This window comes from Manacus vitellinus, unplaced genomic scaffold (assembly GCF_001715985.3).
Source record: "Manacus vitellinus isolate BGI_N305 unplaced genomic scaffold, ASM171598v3 scaffold_0_pilon, whole genome shotgun sequence".
NCBI classification, from domain to species: domain Eukaryota; kingdom Metazoa; phylum Chordata; class Aves; order Passeriformes; family Pipridae; genus Manacus; species Manacus vitellinus.
In genome coordinates this window covers 49,587,191-49,608,625 of record NW_021938789.1, presented here as the reverse complement: position 1 = coordinate 49,608,625, position 21,435 = coordinate 49,587,191, and the positions used below count along the sequence as shown (strand labels likewise).

General features: G+C 39.1%; 1 protein-coding gene across 2 annotated transcripts in view; it reads right to left on the bottom strand.

Annotated features, from left to right (window-relative positions):
• Positions 1-1,416: 1,416 nt before the first annotated feature.
• TECRL (trans-2,3-enoyl-CoA reductase like) overlaps positions 1,417-21,435 on the bottom strand; it is a 62,525-nt gene continuing 42,506 nt past the window's right edge. For both annotated transcript variants that reach the window (XM_018084211.2, XM_029963119.1), the window contains 8 exons: positions 15,819-15,934; positions 13,700-13,805; positions 11,942-12,014; positions 9,389-9,432; positions 5,719-5,776; positions 4,067-4,152; positions 3,605-3,650; positions 1,417-2,054 (listed from right to left, as the gene is read on the bottom strand). In XM_018084211.2, coding sequence (XP_017939700.1) covers positions 1,927-2,054; positions 3,605-3,650; positions 4,067-4,152; positions 5,719-5,776; positions 9,389-9,432; positions 11,942-12,014; positions 13,700-13,805; positions 15,819-15,934 — 657 coding nt within the window. In that variant the 3' untranslated portion in view covers positions 1,417-1,926. The remainder of the gene's footprint in view (positions 2,055-3,604; positions 3,651-4,066; positions 4,153-5,718; positions 5,777-9,388; positions 9,433-11,941; positions 12,015-13,699; positions 13,806-15,818; positions 15,935-21,435) is intronic.

Sequence of the window (21,435 nt, the reverse complement as noted above, 5' to 3'; positions counted from 1 at the left end):
TAACTGTAGGAACCATATTCCTAACCATCGGAATCACACTGGAAACATGCCTTGAACAAACTTAAAGCTGCAGCCATTGCAATCAAAAGATTAACAGATAAGTAATTAATTTTGGTAAGTTGCCCTCCCACATGGACTATTTTAAACTTGAAGATTGATAAAATGAGACATTTCATAAACATGAAATTAAAAGAATCCTCAGTAGCTGCATTAAAAAAACAGACAACAGTCTTGACTCACACATCTAACACTGTCTGGAAAAAAAGAGTTTTAAAAATATTGTTGTTAAGTATGCGATTATAGAGTACAGAAAATAATTTTTCAAAAATAGGTCTTTATTAGCAGTCTGGGTTAGAGAAGTGCATATTCACTTTGATTAGGGTTTTCCATTGAGAGGAATAAAAATTGTAGGTGTTCACAGGATACAAGTTTAAAAATATGGAAAGTGATCTATTTACATTACAAAGATGAAATCGAGTTACAGTGGCTATTAGGATAAGTGTTGCAAGTTAGACATTAGAAGAGGGATATGAACCCAATTTACTGGGCAAATTAACTTTGTTAGAACACCTGAGATGGTGCAAAGATAATGGCGCCTTTAGGAGACAAACTACCTGCCTTGCCTGCGTACTCTACAGTGTTTCTCTAATGATTATAAAGTTCTTTAGGCAAGCTTTTTCACCAGCCTCAGGGAGCCAAAAGACATTGATAAATGTGCAACAGAAATAGAACGAAAAAAGGACTTAATGCCCTAACTGTCCATATCTTAATACCTGCTGAAGCAGCTCTGGTTTTTCTGCTCTATGTGACTAAAATTGTGCTTCTGGATGATGCGGATGCCACTGATTTGCAAATGGAGCTACATAGTGTTTTCAGGAATTGAATACAAGCCCAGAGAATCCCTTAGAAATAATGTCCTGGAAAGCAAAGATAGAGCCTGACCAAACTTAAGGGGAGCTGAAGCCTTTCAACAGTGTCCATCTGAGGCTGTTAAAATATGGACAGAAATGCATGTGGCAGGATCTCTTTCCTTTTTGATAACAAACTGTACTCTGGTTCACCTTGTGCCCATGGATTTCACAGTGCCTGATACAAGTAAGGTGAATGGTGTCTGGATGCAATCAGGCACTGAACAAGGGGATCTTAACATGCTTGTTAGTGCAGAAAGTCTTCTGCTATTTCCAGACTGTTCAATGGGAAAGGGAGACAGACTTAAATGATGTACCCAAGGTCATGCCTCAAATTAGTAGCAAAATGGAAAGCACCTCACAAACTGAGATTGTGGAGCTGATCTGCCTATCTGAAAAGAAAAGAAAGCTAGACCTCTTTGCAGTGACCAATTTAAGCCAATTTGTACTGAACAATTTGATATGAAATTTGATTTAAAAAAAAGAGAAAAGAAAGAAAAACCTTGTGAAGCTAGACTAAATGGTGCTCACAGCAAAGCGGTCACCCTTTGATGTGATGGTTTAGAGGAACTGAGGCAGAATGTGCTGATTTTGTGCAGTTTAATAGAAATAAGGCCGTGAAACATCTAGTGCAAAAATCCAAGACTCTTGTCAACATATAACTCTGAACCTTAAAATTACCAGACCTGAATGCATGCAGATGAGTCGTGTTCATTAATTGCAACAGCATCTGTGCCCACTTACACCAGCTAAATATCTAACATTCAATATAAGCAGTTTTCTTGTCCCTTTCCAATTAGCTCCATTACAGAAAATCTAATTAAATCATATCTTTTAGCAGGAACCAAGAATTCAAGAGCTGTATTTTTGCACTTAATTAAAAGCTCTTTGCCTTGAATTGTTAATTTTCTGAAAAAGATATCCAGTAGTTCTTCCTCTGATCCACTTGGTTACTCAATGAAATGGCTCTGAGTTGGCTCTTGAACTGTACATTTGGACTCCAACTCTTATGAAGATCTCAGAAGATGATAGGAATCATAGCTGCTTTCCTCCGCACTTCTGGATAAAATCTCTTCAGATACAGCTTGTGTTTCTTTTGGGCCCAGAGAGACATCTGGATGACCATCAGGAAAGCAAAAATGCCAACTACCAAGGAAGAAGATTTAAAGAAAAGGATCATGTGTCTTCTTTCCATGTCTGTTTCTGTGAATGCAATAGGGTTTATGGAAATGTTTGCAGTCTCTTCTGTGGGCAGAGACAACTCTGTCCTTGCTCTCAGCCTTGCAGTTGCTCATATACCATAGTCTGAGGCTCATCCTCAACATCAGAATTCACACAGATGATGTTCACATCTGTTAGACACAACATGTATCACCTACAACTGCACCATAACTCACAAGGCCTCCTTGGCCATGGTGTCATCTCAACATAGAATTACCCATGGCCTCTCTCAACTATTTTTCTGGTTTGCTTTTGGACCATAACACTTCTTTGTTTTTACCTCTGGCTCTCAACCATAACAGGGAGCTGTGCTGTAACTTCCTGCTGTGTGGAGGGAGAGCTCAGCCCTGGAGCAAGTAGGCAGTAGCTGCCTGATTTAGCTGCCTGGCAGTAAGGTCTCAAAAAGCCCAAAATCTACAGACTTCCCAGGACCCTGCTGTGCTTGTCAGGAGCCAGTAAGTGGGTCTTGGGTACCTCTCCCTTCAGGCTGAGTGGCACCAAATGGGAGATGATTCTACTGACGCATTTTGCAAATTCATTATCCTTTCTTCCTTAAAATGAGATGGTGAATCAGAAACATTCATTTGGCATCTGCTTGAGTTATGTCTGGGACAATTACAGCAAGGATGAGAGTGCTTCATATGTTACTGCTCCTGCCACTGTAGGGACAGCCCTAAATGTCCCCAGACTTTCAGATAATTTCCATATCAGAGCCTAAAGCACAAAAATGTTTCATCTTTTCACACAAAATTTAAAGTTTAATCTTTGCATGATGTAGTTTAACCCACTTTTGAAATTCATTGCTTTTTCATTTTTAAACCACGTGGGGCTACTTTTTGCAAGTAGTTTTTATAGGTTTCTATTTTGAAATGGAAAAATAATTAAAAAGTGACTGTTTTAGAAAGCTTAGTTCCAGGAGCCATATTTTTATGAGTATTTGGGTCTCTAAGGATGCAGGAAAGTACTGAACAAGAGTCACAAATGCTACTAAGCTGGCTGCAGTTACGAGCTGGCTGCCTAATACAAGTAAACAGAAAAATGCTACCAAGAACATGTTGTCTTTCCTCTTTTTGAAATACTAAGTACATGGATTTTTCTTTCCCTGTTAGAAGTATTATTCCAGGTTTACAATGCAAAAAAATTTTCCTATATCAAAAATGATTGACTGTAAATGAAGAATACTGACTTATTGTTTTTCTAAATTTCAAAGTCTGCTTTCACTGTGGAAATGGAAGGAACAGTAATATGTCACCAAAAGCAGAGAGCTGATACTGATCAAATAAGGTGTTGCAGTGGTGTTCACACTCTCCACAGCTTTCTGAGGGTAGCACTTTGAAGATTCACACAGATATCTCACAAGGGGAATTTGATGGCAATATTTCATATGCTATAAATTTTTTTTGGCAAATTTTAGATTTCCAGAATTCACTTCCACAAACGCTTTAGATGCTGTCTTCATTCTGTTTCAAACTTACCTGGCAGAGTTTGTGTCATCACTGTGAAACTAATCCAAGACCCAGCCTGTTGCAAAGAAAAAAAGCACTGTAAGTTGTATATTTACGTAAAGCAAAATGGTAAGTTTTCAAAAGCTATCCCCAGAAAAAGAGCATGGTACTTGTACTGGAAGTGGGAGAGGGAAAATAGCTAGAAATGAACCCCCCAGTGTGCTGGATGGGGTGAAGAGATGAGCAGTAAATCCTTGAATCACTGGGGAGTCTGTAGTGGAGGGAAATAAAAACAAGAGCCATAATAGTGACATGAGGGAAGAGAAGGGTCTGGTGGAGAAATATTTGTGGGAACAAGGAGACTCTGACATACAGAACACCACGATTGATGTGCAGAGGGATCTGCATGGAGGCGTTGCAGATTTCTGGAGACAAAGGCTGAAGCACAGTAACCACCTACCCTTTGCATATAAGCAGAAGAAAGTCATGTACCTCATATGTATAGTTGGGACAGGACACCAGTAGGAAGAGCCATGTGAAGGGGTTGTAAGTTGGACTTGGAAAACAGGTTTTATTTCCTTATGAAAAGAAAAAAAAAAGGAGCAGGGGAAAAATCAGACAGAATCAGTTTCAATACAGGGAGAGATGAACTGAACCTTATCACAGCTTGCCTATGTAACAGCCATCCCCTTGGCCAATGCTCTCAGAGTACAACTTTTTAGAAAAGTTTTGGTGAACTCTTTGGAGATAGCGAAAGCTGTATGTATCCCAGTGAGAATGCTGCTTAGTGAACCTTGCATCAGTTTTTACAAGAAAGTCTGGCATGTCCAGAGGATGCAACTTCTGTTCAGAGGAAGAGAGAGACAAGTAGTTTAATGTGTACTAGCTAGCAGGTGAGGACTAAGGGCACTCTACTGGGATATAAAGGATGCAACCGTATCTTATTCAGCCTGGTTCAGGAATATGAACCTGTCTGCTCCCACATCCTCACCCTACATCTCTGGTTAGAATAGGAAAAAAAGTCCAGGGCTAACAGGATTACCCTCTACAGCCGCTGATAAGGCTCACACAAAAAGATCATAATGTATACTTTATATTTTAGATATTTAATATATAATACAAATTCAGTGGTCTCGTGGGGTTGGTTGGGGTTTTTTTGCTTGGTTTGTTTTGTTGTGGGTTTTTATGTTTGGTTGGGTTTTTTCCCTTTCCTTGCTGTCTTGGACCGGTGAGCAGGTAAAAATAATTAATTATTCTGAAGTTGGAATTGAAAGATTTTCTGTTAGGAAATATGTCAGTGATTTCTCATCAAGGACTAGCTTTACCATATGAAAAAAGCAAGAAAAGAATTGCAGAAATTATCTATTATCAATATTTTTAAGTACTGGCAACAATGCTATCTTTAATACTTGTAGGCACTGAGAATGTAATTAAATTATTTAGCTCCTGCTGCTTTTAAACTGAACTAGGCCCCTTGCACCAAACAATATAAGCACCTGCCTAATCACAGTGCATGAAAAGCCTTCCAGAATAGAAACTGACTTCTGTGTGTGAAGCTGATCATACTGTGGTAAAGTAGTTTCTTGAATAGGATGTTATAGTGGAAAATTATACTATTAATGTCTGAAACTGTATTTTACTTGCCAGTATACATAGTATAACTTCTATTCTCATGATACAAAAGGTCCTGAAAACCCTTTTTAGGAGCAGCCTTTTAAGAGCATTGATGCCTGTGCAGGTATTCATGAGTGTCTCTTTGTGTATTTGTATATATGTGTGTGTACCTTTGCCTGAGATGCATGCATCTAAAAAGTCTGCAATATAGTTTAAAAGTTTTTGAGACTTATTTAAAATGGAATCTGCTGTCAGTCACCAGCATGCTTTAAAGAACTGTGCTTAAATACATATTTAAATTGCAGTTGTGTTTAATTAAGATAGATTTACTAGAAGCTTTGGAACAACAGCAGTGTTGCTAATGTTTTCTTGTCACCACATTTATTTTGATGTTAGACTGATAGCATGGTACCTACTTTATCTTTCTTTAATCTGTGGATGTAGGTACATAAATTACTGTACACCAGCAGAAGATGGATAGGTTCAGCACACTTCAGTCTTAAATAGACAAACAGGAAAGAAAGACAGACCTGAATTAGTTTGGTGAGCTAAAGCTACGTTGATAAAGTGATTTCCAGCTTCACACATCTGCAAGACATTAAAAGCATGTTTTCAGTCGTATGCCTAAAATGCTGTGGTAACTGTGTTGCAGTGCATAAGCAGAATCCCCCCACTACAACTCAAGTCTCTGTATCCAGAAAATATGTACTCTCAAATGCAGCCTGTGATCTTTGTGAAACACACGAGTGTCTAATGAGCACCATGGGTGCAGCCTGGGGTGAAAGCCCCTGGTTCAGCCACTGCAGAGCTCGGTCCAGGCAGGCCTTCAGCATGGGTCACATGCTTTGCTCTGGGGAGACCAGGGAGACTCTCTGGGTCTAAGAAATTCAGCAAGATGCTTTTCTTGATTTATTTTGGATTTAATCCAGGCTGTAAAAAAGTAGGTGAAAAGCTGGCTTTGCAAAGATGTTGTGAGTAAGGTGCCTATCCTCCTCCTACACACACTTTCAAAGGTGTTCAGCATAACACGAAGGAAAAAATAGGGTGAAGAAAAAGGCAGTGGTTCTCTGAAGGGCAGACTGGTGGAATGGATAGTAGTCAGGAATCGATAGATGAACGGAGCCAGTATTATTCCTGGTTCTGCAACTCTCTGGCTTTTACGTTTTCAGCCCTAACCAACCTCTCAAGCTTGGTCGTTAATATTTAAATGTTTTAAATCTTTGGAAGAGGCATCGTGTCTCCCCATTTGGTTTTACAGCATGTAGTAGTAGATGATTTCAGATTTTCTTGAGGTTTTCAGTACTTCCTCAGTTACAACTCCTGAAGAATCAAACCCAATATTTACCCATATTTAAAGTAGGAGCTGGTAGGAAAACCAGTTTCAATTCCTGAAAAAGAAGACCTGCCAGCACAACTATGTAGTTTTATGTGTTTAATTTTTCCCTTGCTTTACGAAGAAAATCAAAATACTGCATACATTTCAGACTGAATTGAACTCTCTTATTCTTTTTTAGGTTTGAAGACTGATTTTTCCTCTCCACTTGAAAAAATGCACTGTTAAAAAGTTCTGTTTTCTTATATCATTTGACATTCTAAATTTTGCAAGGCTGGAAAAAGTTTAAGAAATTAAATAAAAAGGAAAATGCTAAAATCTAGAGACATTAAAAGCATAAAGTCCAAAAATTAATACAAAAAAAAAAAAACCTTTAAACTTTAAAACTGAATTGTAAAAGTAAGTAAAGCTAAATTGAAAGCTAAATTAAAACTAATTGAAAGAATATATAACTTCATTTTATATTGAAATGTGCCATTATCTGAAAGAACATTGTAGATACCATTGCTGAAAAATTTTCCCCCTTTAGACAGAGGTTTTTGTGGGGTTTATTTGGAAAGTTTAAATCAGGTCTATTAGCAAAACTGTTATTCTGCATGGATATGTAGTTATGGTTCAAATCTTGCTGTTCTTTTATGTTTTTTTAATTACAACTACCTGATGGTCATCTATTATAACTACCAGATGCAAAACAATAAATAGCCAGAAAAGGAAATTCTATTTTAAAATACCATATCCAAAGCTATAACTCTAGCCATAGCAATAGAAGTAATTTTAATTTACATACTTCCCATTATCAGCTAGGAACATGATTTTTTTTCTAATTACTATTATTTCAAAGAAAAAGGTTTTGTAGTTAAAAGTGGTTTTGTGAAACACTATACATACTGAAATGTGCGATGCCCATACTATTGTGGAGCAGGAGACATTCACAAACTATAGTTAACCCCTACTAATTCTATAATCAATTCTAAGTAAAACAAGCAAAGGGCATTTCTGCGGGGTTTTTTATTGACTTACCTTTGACTCTGCAGCTGCCTTCTGCTGTAATTAACTCTTGTGTCCCTCTCTAGAAATGTGACTGTTAATGTTCTACATTGAGAAGTAGTGCTAAACGTAAGCTAGTCCTTAGTGTCTCAGATATAAAATATGGGGCAGTGGGGAACATCAACAGAAAAGCTTACCATATTTACAATTATAAAATATTGAAGTCTAGATATATACTTTTTATGTTCTGTGTGCAGCCCATGAGAAAAACATCCCTGCAAAGCTTAGACTCATTTCTCTAAATGTGACAATCTTTCAGAAGGGCCTGCAGACACTCTTCATATTACTCAGTACTGTTGTTTACGGCAGCTGCAGATGTATACACTTAAATCAGGATATGCAATAAACACAAGGTTTAAAAGAGGGTAAGAAAAAGAAATCTTCCAAATATTTTATTCATATGTTTTAGAAACCTGTGAAAACAGCTTCAAATTATTTTATTTTGTTTGTTGGTGTTTTAAAATCATTGTCTGGGAATCTGCCAGCACAGGATCTGAAAGGGAAGGGCTTTGAGTTTCCATGGGTAGCGAGTTCTCAAAAGAGCTGTAAGAACTGAGACCACAGACCAGGTGCTGATGCAGATCTGAAGGGGATCGTCATATTTTATATCAAACAACCCTGACAGGACTCATCCCTTTGCTTAATGGCAGCAATTTCCCTAAAAGCTATAGCAGGGCATGTTACACTGAGGCAAGGAAGGATGTTTCAATAGAAAAGAAGGCTTTTTCTACGTAGAGACTTTGACGAGGACTAGTTTTTCTGGTAGCACTGGATATTCAGCAGTTTTCTTGTTTTCAAATAACCCCTGAGCTTGGGAAGAGTACAGAGAGCAAGGTTCTGGGCACACTACTGCCCACCACTGCCACAACCTCCTGTCCCTGATGTACTGGATTATTGTTTTCAGCTGTAGAGCCTCATGGAGCGTGTGAACTTCTTCGTATGTGTATCTTGCTTGTGTTTGCTATACCTTATTAGGGTTTGAAAAGCTGAGAACTGCATGGCCAGCCCCAGAAACAAACACTGCCAAAATTGTGATCTTTAAGGGTCCCAATTTACAAAAGCATTTCAGTATTGCTAAAGGAGTTTTTGAATGCTTTTCTGAGTAGTGTTGCCTGAAAGAGCCTAGACTTGTTAATGTCCCATCTTCCTGTTTTACTTCTGGAAACCGATCTGTATCTGACTTTCAAAGAAGCTGACTGTTTTGGATACTAACCCATGCTTGCTTGGGTAAGTCGTCACCCAGCAGTTCCAAGTAAAATGCCCTCAGAGGACAGGAAGAATTTACATTTCCATGTGAGAAGTGACTAAGCTTCTGTCTCCCTGTGCAATTACGTTCATTCAAGCATCAGTCTCAGCCGTCCTTCGTCAGCTGCACTTTCCCTTGGCTTAAGCCACTTTGGCAGAGATTGTTTTTATTGTTTTTTATTGTTTAGCTGTTGAGGTGAAGTTATTCAGGGTACGCTGAACTATTGCAAAGCCTGTTTAGGATGTAATTCTTCAATGTTTTCAAAACCATAAGTTTCAATCTGCCTAAATAATTGTGTTTTAACACAATTATCAGTAGTAATAACGCTGATGATGTCCTCATGGCTCTCTGATACAGTACTTCACATTAACCTCTGTATACATAAGTAGTAGCAGAAGACCTCCTGACTGAGAAACCTGTGAAACCTAAATGCCATCAAAGGAACAGGGCTGTGGGCATGGTCATAAATACATATACGTATATACACAAATGTGTAACAGTATTACTGCATATTACTAAATTGTGACTTACTCCTTTTCCACAGTCATTAATAAAACTTCATTTTTGTACGTACCAGAAAAGCAAGGGCAGCATAAGAAACTTGTCTGTGGCCAAATGCTAGAAAACAGAATGAAATGATAAATTGCATTTTACGGTATGCACATGGTTTGCTATGGGTGAAATTAATCTAGTGCTGAGGAGCAGAAATACTTCTTTCCTGACAGGCTCTGCAGAAAGATTGGATATTATCACACAATATGAAGACAATACAAATAGTAACAGCACTCTAGAAATACCAGTCTCTTCACCACTGATCTCAAGTCAGGTTTCACCTAATGTTTTTTACTTATTTGCCATCTTCATCTATCCAATTGTTTTGTCAAAGCAGCTGGTGGTGGTAAATTGAAAAGGCAAAAAGAGTAAAGAGAAGTAAAGGTTAGTGGCAGAACCAGGCCAAGAATCACAGCCTTATCCATAGGCCTTTCTATCCCCATGAGCAGAGAACCCAATACATAAGCTATCTGTAAGGTACAACATACGCAGTTATTTTTCCCAAGAATGCCAAGGCAGTGGTATTATTAAAAAAAAAAGATTTATTTCAAATGCAAGGACCACTTTTTAATGATGCTGCACATACCTGGCCCCCAGGGGGAAAAAGGCAATGCCCTGCCTTCTCCAATGCTTTTTGTATCTTTTCTCTCTCGTTCCCCACACTCTGTGGCCAGAGGAGGCCTTGTACATGTCTGCAAACTTGTTATCACTCGGCATACAAGGGAGATAGCTTGCTCACAGCTTCTCCCTGCAGCTTCCTCGGAAATGCAGAAGGAAGGAAGCAAAAACCATCTAACCTGTTTGAGAAGGCATTTTACAGTCTTCCTAAGCGAAATTGAGTTCTAGCTTTCTGTCACAAATTCTTCCAAAATTGTACCTATCCCTACATCATCCACTACCTTTTTTTTTTTTAAGTAGTGAGTCAATAGTGAGGCTTTACTACGTAGCTACAATATGCTTCAGTCTCACCATGCAAGAAATATATTTAGCCTTTGTAAATTTTACCTGTCATTTGCCTGCCTTCTCCTCTTTGCTCTTGTCCCCAGACCAGTGTAGGGCTCTACCATGTTCATCTCCAAAGGTTTGCAGTTCTCAAGTAAACCTTGCTCACAGATGATGGACACAAACCATATGTATATACCTCATCTCCCTGACCAAGTCTCATCAAGCCTCTACTTTTGAGAACCCTTTTTTTCTGGCTGGCACATGACTCCTCAGTGATGCCAAGAGCATGTGCTAAAAGGCCTTCTCGGAACCACCAGCACATGTCAACTTCTGAGCATGTAGCTGCTAAGCAGATGTTCTTCATAGGCCCTTTGTCAGCCTGGCTTAACTTACCACTCCTGTGGTAAATTCTGCAACTATCTTGCCTTTCCTTGCTGGACTCCAGAGCAGTTATTGCTGGAAAGGGCTGTGGAGGTTACCTGTTCCTGCATCCAAAATAAACCATCAGTGTTTTACTGATTCCACTAACCATGTCAGAGGGCTGGTGATCTCCATCATTAGACCCAAATACCTATAACTGTCATTTTAAGGCAGTGGTAAGCAATTGGAAATATTTCTTCTAAAAGCTTTCTCTTCTGTATCTTGAACAAATGATTTCCTCAATAAAGAAGCTGAACCTACTGATTTGATAGCCCAGACCGCTAAAAACTGTGTCTAGGGAGTTTTCTATATTGTCTGCAGCTTTGTTGTTAAAGTCACAGCAAATTCAACTGTCTTTCAATGAATCACATAGTTTTGAAACAGAACTTCTGTGCTGTTTTGAAAGAAAAGCAAGTGTCACGTACAAGAATTTTTTTATTGAGAAAACTTAGCAATTTACCTGAGTGTAAATAAAAATGACAAAGCAACTGCTTTGTTCCCAAAGCTCATAGATAAATCTAATATACAAAGGAAAAGAAAGACTATGGTGTAGCGAGGGAAGTAAAACAGCAGAAAATAAAACTGAAGCCAATAATGCTCAAAAGAAGCAAAGGCTCAAAGAGTAAAAAGAAAAAGTCATGAAGATACAGCAGTGCAACAATCAAATATGATTAGAGGAAACAAAATGATGAATGAAACCTGAAAGTTCAAAAAATAGGATCTTTTGGTTATCAGCAGTATGGGATGGATTTTTACTGATTTCTCACAACAACAACAAAAAAAAAAGAAAGAAAGAAAAAGAAAATCCTAATTTTCATGAAAAGGATGTATCTTTAGCAAATAAATATCTCCTCCAAGAAAACGCAGACAGTTCTAGTTTTCTCCTGTATTCTTAATACAAATGTTGTGAAGAGGAGCAAAATTTTTGTGTTTTCTCCACTTGGCCAATGTTTCCTCCACTTGGCCGATGTTTCCAGTTGATAAAACTGGAAAGTGATTGCCCATTATTGAACAGGCACATACATTTGGTGGCACAAGCAGACGTGCCTCCAACATAAGAATCTTCCTTCTGACAGGGTGTAAAGGCTATTTTCTGCTAGATTAGTCATATGATCTCATGTGGGACCGTCTATTGATTTTGGAGGACTTGAGGTTACATGCCAAAAACTTTTTAAAACCAAGGTCAGATTTGTGTTCTACTCATACATACATGGTGGAGTATACCGTGGGTGGTTGATGTAGTAGGCGATCCAGGATGTGAATCCCCAGTAAAAGGCACAGCCCTGGAACAGACAAAAAAAGATAATCTTTTTGAAAGGGCAATAAGCAAGTACAAACTGGAACTTTATAAACATAAATTCCAGTAAGTGCAAAACCCAGATGACCACTGAAAGACTTTGCAGTGGCTTTGTGAGTCTCAGAATATATATCTTTTTTAAGATGCTGTGAAGCTAGGGGAAAAGGAAAAAAAGGACACAACATAGATTTTTATTATTATTATTATTGTGTTAAACGTGTTTTATGTCTGTTGTAGGAATTGGGGTTTGTTTTCTCATTCTTTGATTCTACTGCTGAAGAGCACATTTCTCTAAGTTGTACTATTAAAAGTCTGGGGATGGTGAACACAGCTGAGCTGTTACTGTACCTTAAATTCAGCATTTCCAAGCAAGATAGAGCTAGACAAACAGAATGTTAAACCAGACAAAACAATAAGGAGTAAAAGTGAATAAGCCTGGTTTAACCCTGTCAAAAAAATAAGGAACATCCTTCCTATAAACATATTTGGCCTACACACTACATCTACTCCCATAAATTGCACCCCATTTTATCATCTTGCTGAAAAACAGCACCCCAACTGCCTTTGCTTGGTGATTGAAGCCATGGGCTTAGTAAAGCCCAAGCAGAGATAATGTGATTATGTTCTTGATCTGTGTAGGAGTCACTGCTCCCATCCTTTCTGCAAGAGTAAACCAAAATCCACCAGCCAAACAATCAAAACCACCCCAGAGACTGGATAAAACTTCTCTGTGTGTCTAAGTTAAGGATCCCATGCTCAGTAGCTGTTGTAGAAGAACAGTGTGCTAGGACTGGGTACAGTTCCATGCCATAAATAGAGCTGCAAGTCAGGCTGTCTCTTTTTAATCTTTTTGTGTAATGTCACTGTGGTACACAATGGGATAACAGTAACTCTGGGTCTTTAACTCCCACATACATGAGTCACTCTGGTTCCAAAGCCATTTGGCTTATTTAGCTTATGCATCTCTATATGTGCATCTCATTAGCTCCTTTCTGACTGGAATTGAGTCAAGCCCCTTATCATGGCCATATGTTTATTTCCTTTACTAAAACCCTAAATGTTTTCAAAACATTTAAAAGGAAGGTCTTTAAGTCACATTGAATGGGGTGGGGGTGTGATACAAAGTGACCGAGGCAGAGTGTGTGAAATAAAAGAAAGGAAAGTGTATGAGTAATGACACACAGTGGACATTCGGGAGGCTTTGGGAGACAGAAGACTAGGCCAGCTCAGTATTGTCCTGCCTGAGGCCTCCATCAGAAGAATTTTTTTTTCTACTTGTAATTTGATTTTCGCTTCCTAATGCAAGGCCTGGCTCTCTCTCTGTATTTATGTTGCACAGAGGTAGTAGTGCGTGATTTCTATCAACATTGCTAGATGTTGCAGCAGCAGCTCTCATAATAAAATAGGATTCAGTCTCAAAAATATCCTGGACATGACAATCAGCCCCTTGGGTGGATGAGTCAAAGTGGACATTGACATGCAGGAACTAAAATGGACATTAATTTTAATTCATGTCCTTGGGGACATGGCCCTGAAATTTTCCTGTGTCTGTATTTAGACTAAACATGGTTCTTGGAACTACAAAATAAATTTTTATTTCCCTATCTCCTTCCAAGGACTCTTTGATAGGAGAATATTCTCTCTTACACAAAATGATAAACATATTGGTACCTTTATCATATTTTTCAGAGGAGTGTGCCCTTCTGAAAACTTGTGAACAAATAATGTCTCCAGAAGATGTCTGATGTAGTGTAAACAGTGACAGAAGCAGGCCAAGCTGGAAGAAAAAAAAAAGAAAGGAAATTAAGGTAAGTGAAAGATTACTTTTTATTACTTCACAGTTAATGTCATGAAAGGAATAAGAACTAATATTCCAAAACTGCAGTCACATTGAAATAGTGGGATTTAAGTTATTGTGTTAATTGAAGCATCTGGAACCAAAGATTAATGGAATCATTTTCAGTGTTGTACAAAGTTGCTTGCATTTTGCAGGGAAGCAACTTATTTTTTACTAGCCTTGAATTAGAAAGAGCTCCTTGAGCTCTGAATGTGATACATAGCCCTAAAAGACATTTAGACAGGACAGCTGTGTATACAACCAGGAGTCTGACAAGCTTTTCAAAAAGAAGTCTCCCATGTTTTAAGGCCACCTTAATGCTCCTGTAGGATGTGTCTGACATTTAAAAACATTTTGAATATCCTTGTCCTTTGCCAACTCAAGTAGCTGCATGGAGGTAGTTTGTATTTCATTTCCTTGTGGACGCAAAATGGGATTTTTTTGCAACGTTAATCCATTCTGATGGCTTTTTCGTTGCCTGTTATAAAGAAATGAGGTAATTGTGGTAGAAATTATTATACTGATTCTCTTTTGAGGACGATTATGAAACAATAACAGGCATTGCTGATTTGCTTCCGAGAATGAGTTGCAGCTCATAGTGATTGAGTTTCTGAAACAAATGTCAAGAGTGATTCTTGATGGCATTTTATCTTGGTTACATTTACCACACTACCATAGCCCATCTTTCTGCAAACCAATTATAAGACATAAATGAAAAGTGGTTTTCAGCATGTAAAATCTCAAATACTTTTATTATGCATCTTGTATGGAAGCCAGAGTCAAAGATTAAACAATTTCAAAGTGATTAAACCAGAGAGAGTTGAGCTAAAAAATTTTCAAACAATTAATGACTTATCCAAAGCCTGGAGCAAACTTTCAGCTTTGCTGGGAATTTTAAAATGAATTTGGCTTAGGATGGGGACCTCAGATGAACCCATTAAGGAGTGGCCACCGGAAGGATTCTGTACACTCCTTGCCCACATAAAAGAAGGTAAAGGTGTTTCTGGTTCTTCTGTGCTCTCCCTTTAAGCATATGAGCAAGAGAAGGAAGACAAACATCTTGCAGCTCTGGATTTACATTCAATTCTCTGTTCTAATTCCCAGCTCCACTAACCCCCTTAATGTCTCTCCAAGTGTCTATTCCTCCATCTGTAAAAGGTATTATTACTCACTGTGTTTCTCTGCTGTATACTAGTTCCCTCGATTCTGCAGTCATAGTGTGGAAAAAGTGCTGTGGGAGAGCTGTACAGTCCTTTGAGCTTTCTAGTTCCCTGTGTGCCCTCCAACAAGTAGTCCAACTTACACAGATGACAGGCTTTCCTTGGTCACATTTTACCCTTCTGACAGGCACTAACCACCCAGAATGGGGCCAATTGCACTGAAGGGAAGTTCTTAAAGTGTGAAAGTTCCCAGCCTTCCTGGAGCATTATACCACCATCCTGTGGAGATGCCCCTTTAGAATTTCTTGACCTGACTCGTGACATGCACACCTGTTGAATTTCCTCCTTCTTCTGCCTAGGTGAGCGCTGGTGTGGGGGTAGTTATCCTCTGTGCTGGATGCTGATGCTACTCATCTCATGAGCAGGAATGTGCTATAAATAGACTGGGAGTGGGACACCTGAAGTCTTGTCCTCTCTTCTCTGTCAAGCTTGACTTGGTCAAGTTACTACCCACTGTTTTTATTATTTCACCCTCTGTTCAGGCTTTGTGTCTAGAGTGCAAACTATTTGGAGGAAATACTGCATCTCCCGTGGTGACCATTGCAACTGGGATCCCGTTTTTGGTCAGGCTTATGAGTTCTGCTAAAATGCCAAACCCTCACTTGTAAGAATTGAATCTTAAACCAGGCATGAAGCCCCATACTCTGTGTAACCTCCTCCCCTCTGGAAGTGCAGTCTCCATCCCTCTGGCTCCTCATGCTTCAGGAAAGTTGTTCACACAAGTGTCACTTACTGAACCACCGGGTGGCGGAAGTTCTTCCTACTTTCCACTTGATCATAAATAGTTGAGAGGCGAATATAAAAGAGCAGATATATTAGAAGAGGTCCAGTGTATTCTGTTAGAAAAAACTAGAAATGAAAAATAAAATAGCTGTATCAGAGTAGAAAATTGTACCAGTAAAGGTATGAGAAAAAGAATACCCCTATCCACAACCCTATTCATCCTTCAAATGGCGTTTTGGCTTCATTTTGAGGACTTAAATGACACATTGAGGTTTTTTTCTGCTATCTCTTTAGAAAAGGAGTAAAATCCATCTAGGAAGTGTGAGAGAGGTTTCTGTGTAGAAAATTAACCCAGTCAGGAATGCTTCATGGAAGGTGGTCAAAACCATATTTATCTCCTCTTTATATTTTTGGCTGTGACATCAAAAGCCCATTTGGAATCAAAATAGGACTGAAAACCGAGGTCCAAAAGCTGAAGGCGGCTTGCTTTCTGCCAGAGTTTTTTGCAATTAAGTGCTAAGTCAGTTAAAAGGCAACCAAGCATGACAGAAACAAACATAGCCTCAACTCCTGGTTGCTAGCAGAGTCATCTGGAAGGGAGGGATCATTGGTCGAAATTTGGTGTTGGGTGGAAGAGCAGGACCAGCCTGCCTGGTGCATGGTGCTTTGAGCTTTTGTTCAGTGACTGAGTGGTACTCCGCCTGAGCAGATTTATATACAAGTAAATTACCCTGTTGTGATGAAAGTAAAGCAGGAAAAAAATCATTTCATCTTCCCACTATCACCTTTGCTAGACACCGAGAGCTGAGAGAAGGGGCAGGAAGAGAAGGCAGAGTCATAGAGCTTCCATGAGCCTCCTTCAGTTTTAAGTCCTGGCTTTGGTTTGGTACAGTCTGTATTGCCTTTTGTTGGGGAACACTCCTAGGCCACAAACAACTGGAGGAAGTAAAACAAGGTTAGAGTGATGTGAGGTCAGGATTTGATCATCTGTCCCCAGTGGAATTAATCTCAGAATAAAATGGAAGCGGTATAGTCCTGCATGTTTACAAGCACTGGCAAATCATAACTCAAGTGCATAGTATTGCTTAAGGGGTACAGATTTATAATTAATTGGCCATTTGGCTTTAAAGTGGCTATTCACACTGCTATGGAATTGTAATGAATAAATACCTGTGGCTTAAGGAAGCAACACTACATTTAGACTACCTGTCTCAAAATTAGTATTTGGCCCCCCAGGAGGCTGTTCTTCTAATTGCTCTTCAGAAGAGCATTGGAGAAGAAAGGTTTTCCTGCAGAAACATCCTGCAATTAGGTTCCCTTCATTTGGGACCCCCAGTACTATTTCTTTTCTTCTGTTATAGGGGGAAACTTTTTGAAATTTTAGCCTTTCGTAGCAGGACTGTCTCCAAAAGGAACAGATTGAAGTGTTCTCTACCAAAATTTTCTTTTTTCCATGAGACATCATTACTTCTGTGCTCCATTTAGACTCTGCATGATCCCCAGAGCAGGTGTGTGTGTAAAAACATTTAATCTAGGAGAGTCTAAAAGAACATTGTTGTGGAATGCTCCACAATTAAGGGCTTTTGTCCTGTTTTGTCCTAATAGCAGTTGTATAGGTCTGTTCCTAACTGTGAGCCCACTGTGTTAGGCACTCTGCAAACCCTGTAAGAGATGGCCTCCACTTTTAAAATTTGATACAGTAAATATAAACAGTGGTGGTATAGAGGACAGAGGTGCAGAAAATATGGCCTGGGCAGGTCAGTGTAAAAGCTTGGAATGAGCTGCTTTCTTCAGCGTAGCTTTTTCTGTCATCCTTGAGTTGCACCACAAAATACATCCATAACTGCCAGCTTTTATCATCTGTTTGGCACAAGCATATTACAAAGCTACCAGGAAGAGTTTGGCAGGACTTAGCACCAAGTCGTGCTTATTTGTCACTGCACCAAGTGTTCCCCCCTTGCCCCTTGACTGATTTCAGATGCTGAAAGAAGGAAACTTTCAAAATCCAGTCTCTATTTAACAGCCAAAGCGACCAAGCACATAATACCTGAATCCTTGTGATGAGGTTTGTTGTAGGAGGGGGAAATGCAGGGTGTCTCATCAGAGGAATTCAGAGAAGCAGCTCTTGAGTTGGGGTTTGTGGAGGTGAGCAGCACCAGCATGCTCAAGGTGCTTCACAGAGACACCTGTTATGGCTGGGGACAGGGTTCAGTCTTGTCTGTGTGTCGATCACATCCGACACAAAGTGTTAATCAACAAGGTGAAGGAAGGTGGTCCGGGGTCAGCCATGAGATTAGCAATCAGAGTAGGTACTGTCTGGCAGGCAGGACTATATTTGCCTTTGTCATGACTGTGCCACATTGCTGGAACATAGTTAAGATCGGTAACATTCTGTTTTAGAGGATGAGGTTCAATTTTTTTGTAGTGGCTTTTGCTGTATTTTATTTTATTTTGCTTGAGTTTCACACTGTTTCCTTCTGTTGCATCTCCCATGCTGCAACCACTTCTCTAGTTCTCTGGCCCACTGATTTTAAATTCATCAGAAATGAAAAATGAGTTCCAGAAAGCCAGCAGAGAAACTCTGCTAAAAATTCCCATGAGTTCAAGCAAGTGAAAGGGAAAGCAGTCTTAAATTAACACAACATCACAATAATTTCAACCCATTGGCAATCAAGGGCAAGCACCATTTTTTGAACTATTGATTCTCAATGAGTGTATTCAATTAAGCCTACCTAATATCTTCAGACTCATCCTACAGATGACTACTTGGGGAGTTATTTGTTGTGTCAAGGATCAGTTCAACCTATCACTTTTATAGGTGTTCAAAATTACTAATTCCTACTGACATGTCCTGCAAAAATAATAATCACATTTTAAACTAAAGCATGAAAATAATAACATTGTAGCTTGTTGTTTCTGAACAAAAGAAATACCATTTCATTTTAAAAAGTGATCATTTAAAACATAGAGCAGTTTTATTCTGTAGAAACATTTAAAAAAAAATACTTTTTCTTTACCATCTTGTGGTCCTGCCTAGATTATTTTGATGTATTTGGTGCAACCAAATATGGTAGACCATAATAAACACAAAGATCTTTTCCTGGAGGAGCATTATGTTTCTGTAACAGTGAGCATAGGTCAATAGAATTTAACTTTTGGGCTTATCATTAACTCTCTGAAGAGAGAAAAGAGGATCTTTTTTCCACATCTGCACAGTTTATTTCGTAGCATGCAGAGTGTCCAGTTCTCTTACCTTCCTTCTCTCCTCTCCACTGTCTGGCATTATATACTCTATATACCTCTCATTCTCAGTAGCATAGAGAAAGTGTTCTTGAATCAAAGTATTCTTGAGTCAAAACTCTCACAAACATGAGCTCCATACAGGGTGATAAACTCAAGGTTCTTTAACTTTCTCAATTATCAATCAGGTCCACGGGGATCTGAGTCAGTAACACATAAACTGGAAATATCTACTACATAAACAACAAAACTGAGATCTGAAACGAGCCAAAAGAGAGCAAAGATAGGATTTTCCGTCGTTGAAGAGAAGATGGGACAAATGGTAAAATGGTAAAACAGTACACAATAGCTAATCTGCAAACCAGCAAGGCATCTCATCTTACATGAGCCAGATTGTACCTGCTTCTTTTATCTCTGTTCAGCTGATCATGCCAGTAACATCTTGCTGAACTGAGTTACAGCCAGGTCAAGAATTAAAATCCCAGACCATATAGGGCAGAGGGTTTATTTAGGGAGGCACGAATGGAGCAGAGGTGAAAAGAGTTTTTCAAAGTTATTTGAGGGAAGGTGAGGTGATTTTTTGGCTGGTAGGGGTAGCTGACATTACCCCAACAGGTCTACTGAAGGGTATGGAAAGGATTTTGATTTGGTTAATAGTACCGTGTGTACTGGTTGCAAAAAGGCAGAAAAGGACAAAAGGAAGCTATAAACAGAGGCAATGGAGAGGAGGGAATCTGAAAAAATTCCAACAGAATCTTCATAAATGAACAGCCCACATATTTGTATCTTCACGAGGGCATCAGCTAATTCCTCTCTGTAATGTTTATGACATGCCCTTTCTGTAATATCACACAACACACCCTATCTTATTGCCTCTTGGCATAGTCTCACATTATCTCATTTATGACAAGCAGCAGAGCTGAGGAAAGGCCGAACAGCCTCTTCCACACTGATCCCTTCCTGCAGCTCTTTCCATGCCATGTAGGGGGAGTTTCCTAGTTCATTGGTACTGGTTGTGATGTTTTCTCTTCCGCTGTCCATGGGATGTCTGGGTTCAAGGAGGGAGGCAGAGAGTGCAGGATGAGGATAATACCCTCAACCAGGACAATGACTTTGGGTCACTGTCTGTAGCTCTCAGCACAGCAAGAGATACAAAACAGCTCAAGCATGTCCTGGGTAACTCTGATGGAAAAGCAGCTGTAGTTTATAAATTATCTAATGGACAGGGCTTAGTTTCTCTGATAAATATGAGACAAAGGCACTAGATGCAGGTCTGAGCCAAGGTCAGACTGAGGCAGTACATACAGCACAAAGAGGAGAATCTACTGATATCAAACAAACAGACCATTACTATGTGTGAGTGTACAGAGCACAGCTTCGGGGAAACCCAAGAGATCAGGCAGTTGAATCCGCCCAAGTCCCCAGATCACATTAAACTTAACATCTAACTACCTTAGACTCCTTTTACAATCCCAGCCCTAAGTACTCTTGAGCTAATGATCATTAAGAAACGTTATTAATTTCTAGACTAATTTCTGCTTCATACGCTTTGTTACCTCATTAAAAGCCATACTGTTACCTGGGGATGATAATGGCATACTTTTAGCACCATCTCTAAATCTTCACCTTTGTAAAAGTTTCATATTTTCATGTTTGTAAAAATCCATGGCAACAGCAATTTTGTCTCAGATAATACAATTCTTAAGGGCTTCTTGAATATTCAATGACTTTTTGTTCCAGTTCTCATGTAATCCATTCTGCAAAACTTAAATAGTGCATGCAGGGGCACCTGAAACTTCCCTTGTCTGGGTAGACTCTACAGTGACTTGGTGTCTATGAGTATTTCAGGCTGCAGCTCAATGTTTACTGCAAATACCAGAAATAGGGATGGATTTGCTGTAGGATTTTATAGGCAAATTGCAGCTGACTCAGGACAGCTGGGGAGTGAACAGTGATGGACCCTGTTTGTCCCTGAGTCAGACCTATGCTTGCTCTGTGGAAAAAGGGAGGTGAAATCCCAGCTTCCTCCTGTCTCTTTTCTAAAGACTGAGCTGTCTGAAACCTTGGCATCAGACCACTTCATACTATGGTCAAAATTCTTCCCTGAGACCACAAGCCATTTCATGTTTCTTACTCAAAATGGAAAATTACTGCAAAATAATGAATGTTGTTCTTATGTACACATATGTATGCGTGTTGTATATGTTTGTACTTATGAATATTCAGCAAAACACTCAAGTTCTGTTTGTAACCAAACACCAATGTGAGTTCAGATGTGCTGCCAAACCTTTACAGGGCTTCGACAGCATTTTGAAATCTGCCATATAATGTGCATCATTTTAAAATGTAGATTTATCATCTGCTATTTAGATACATAAATGAAATAG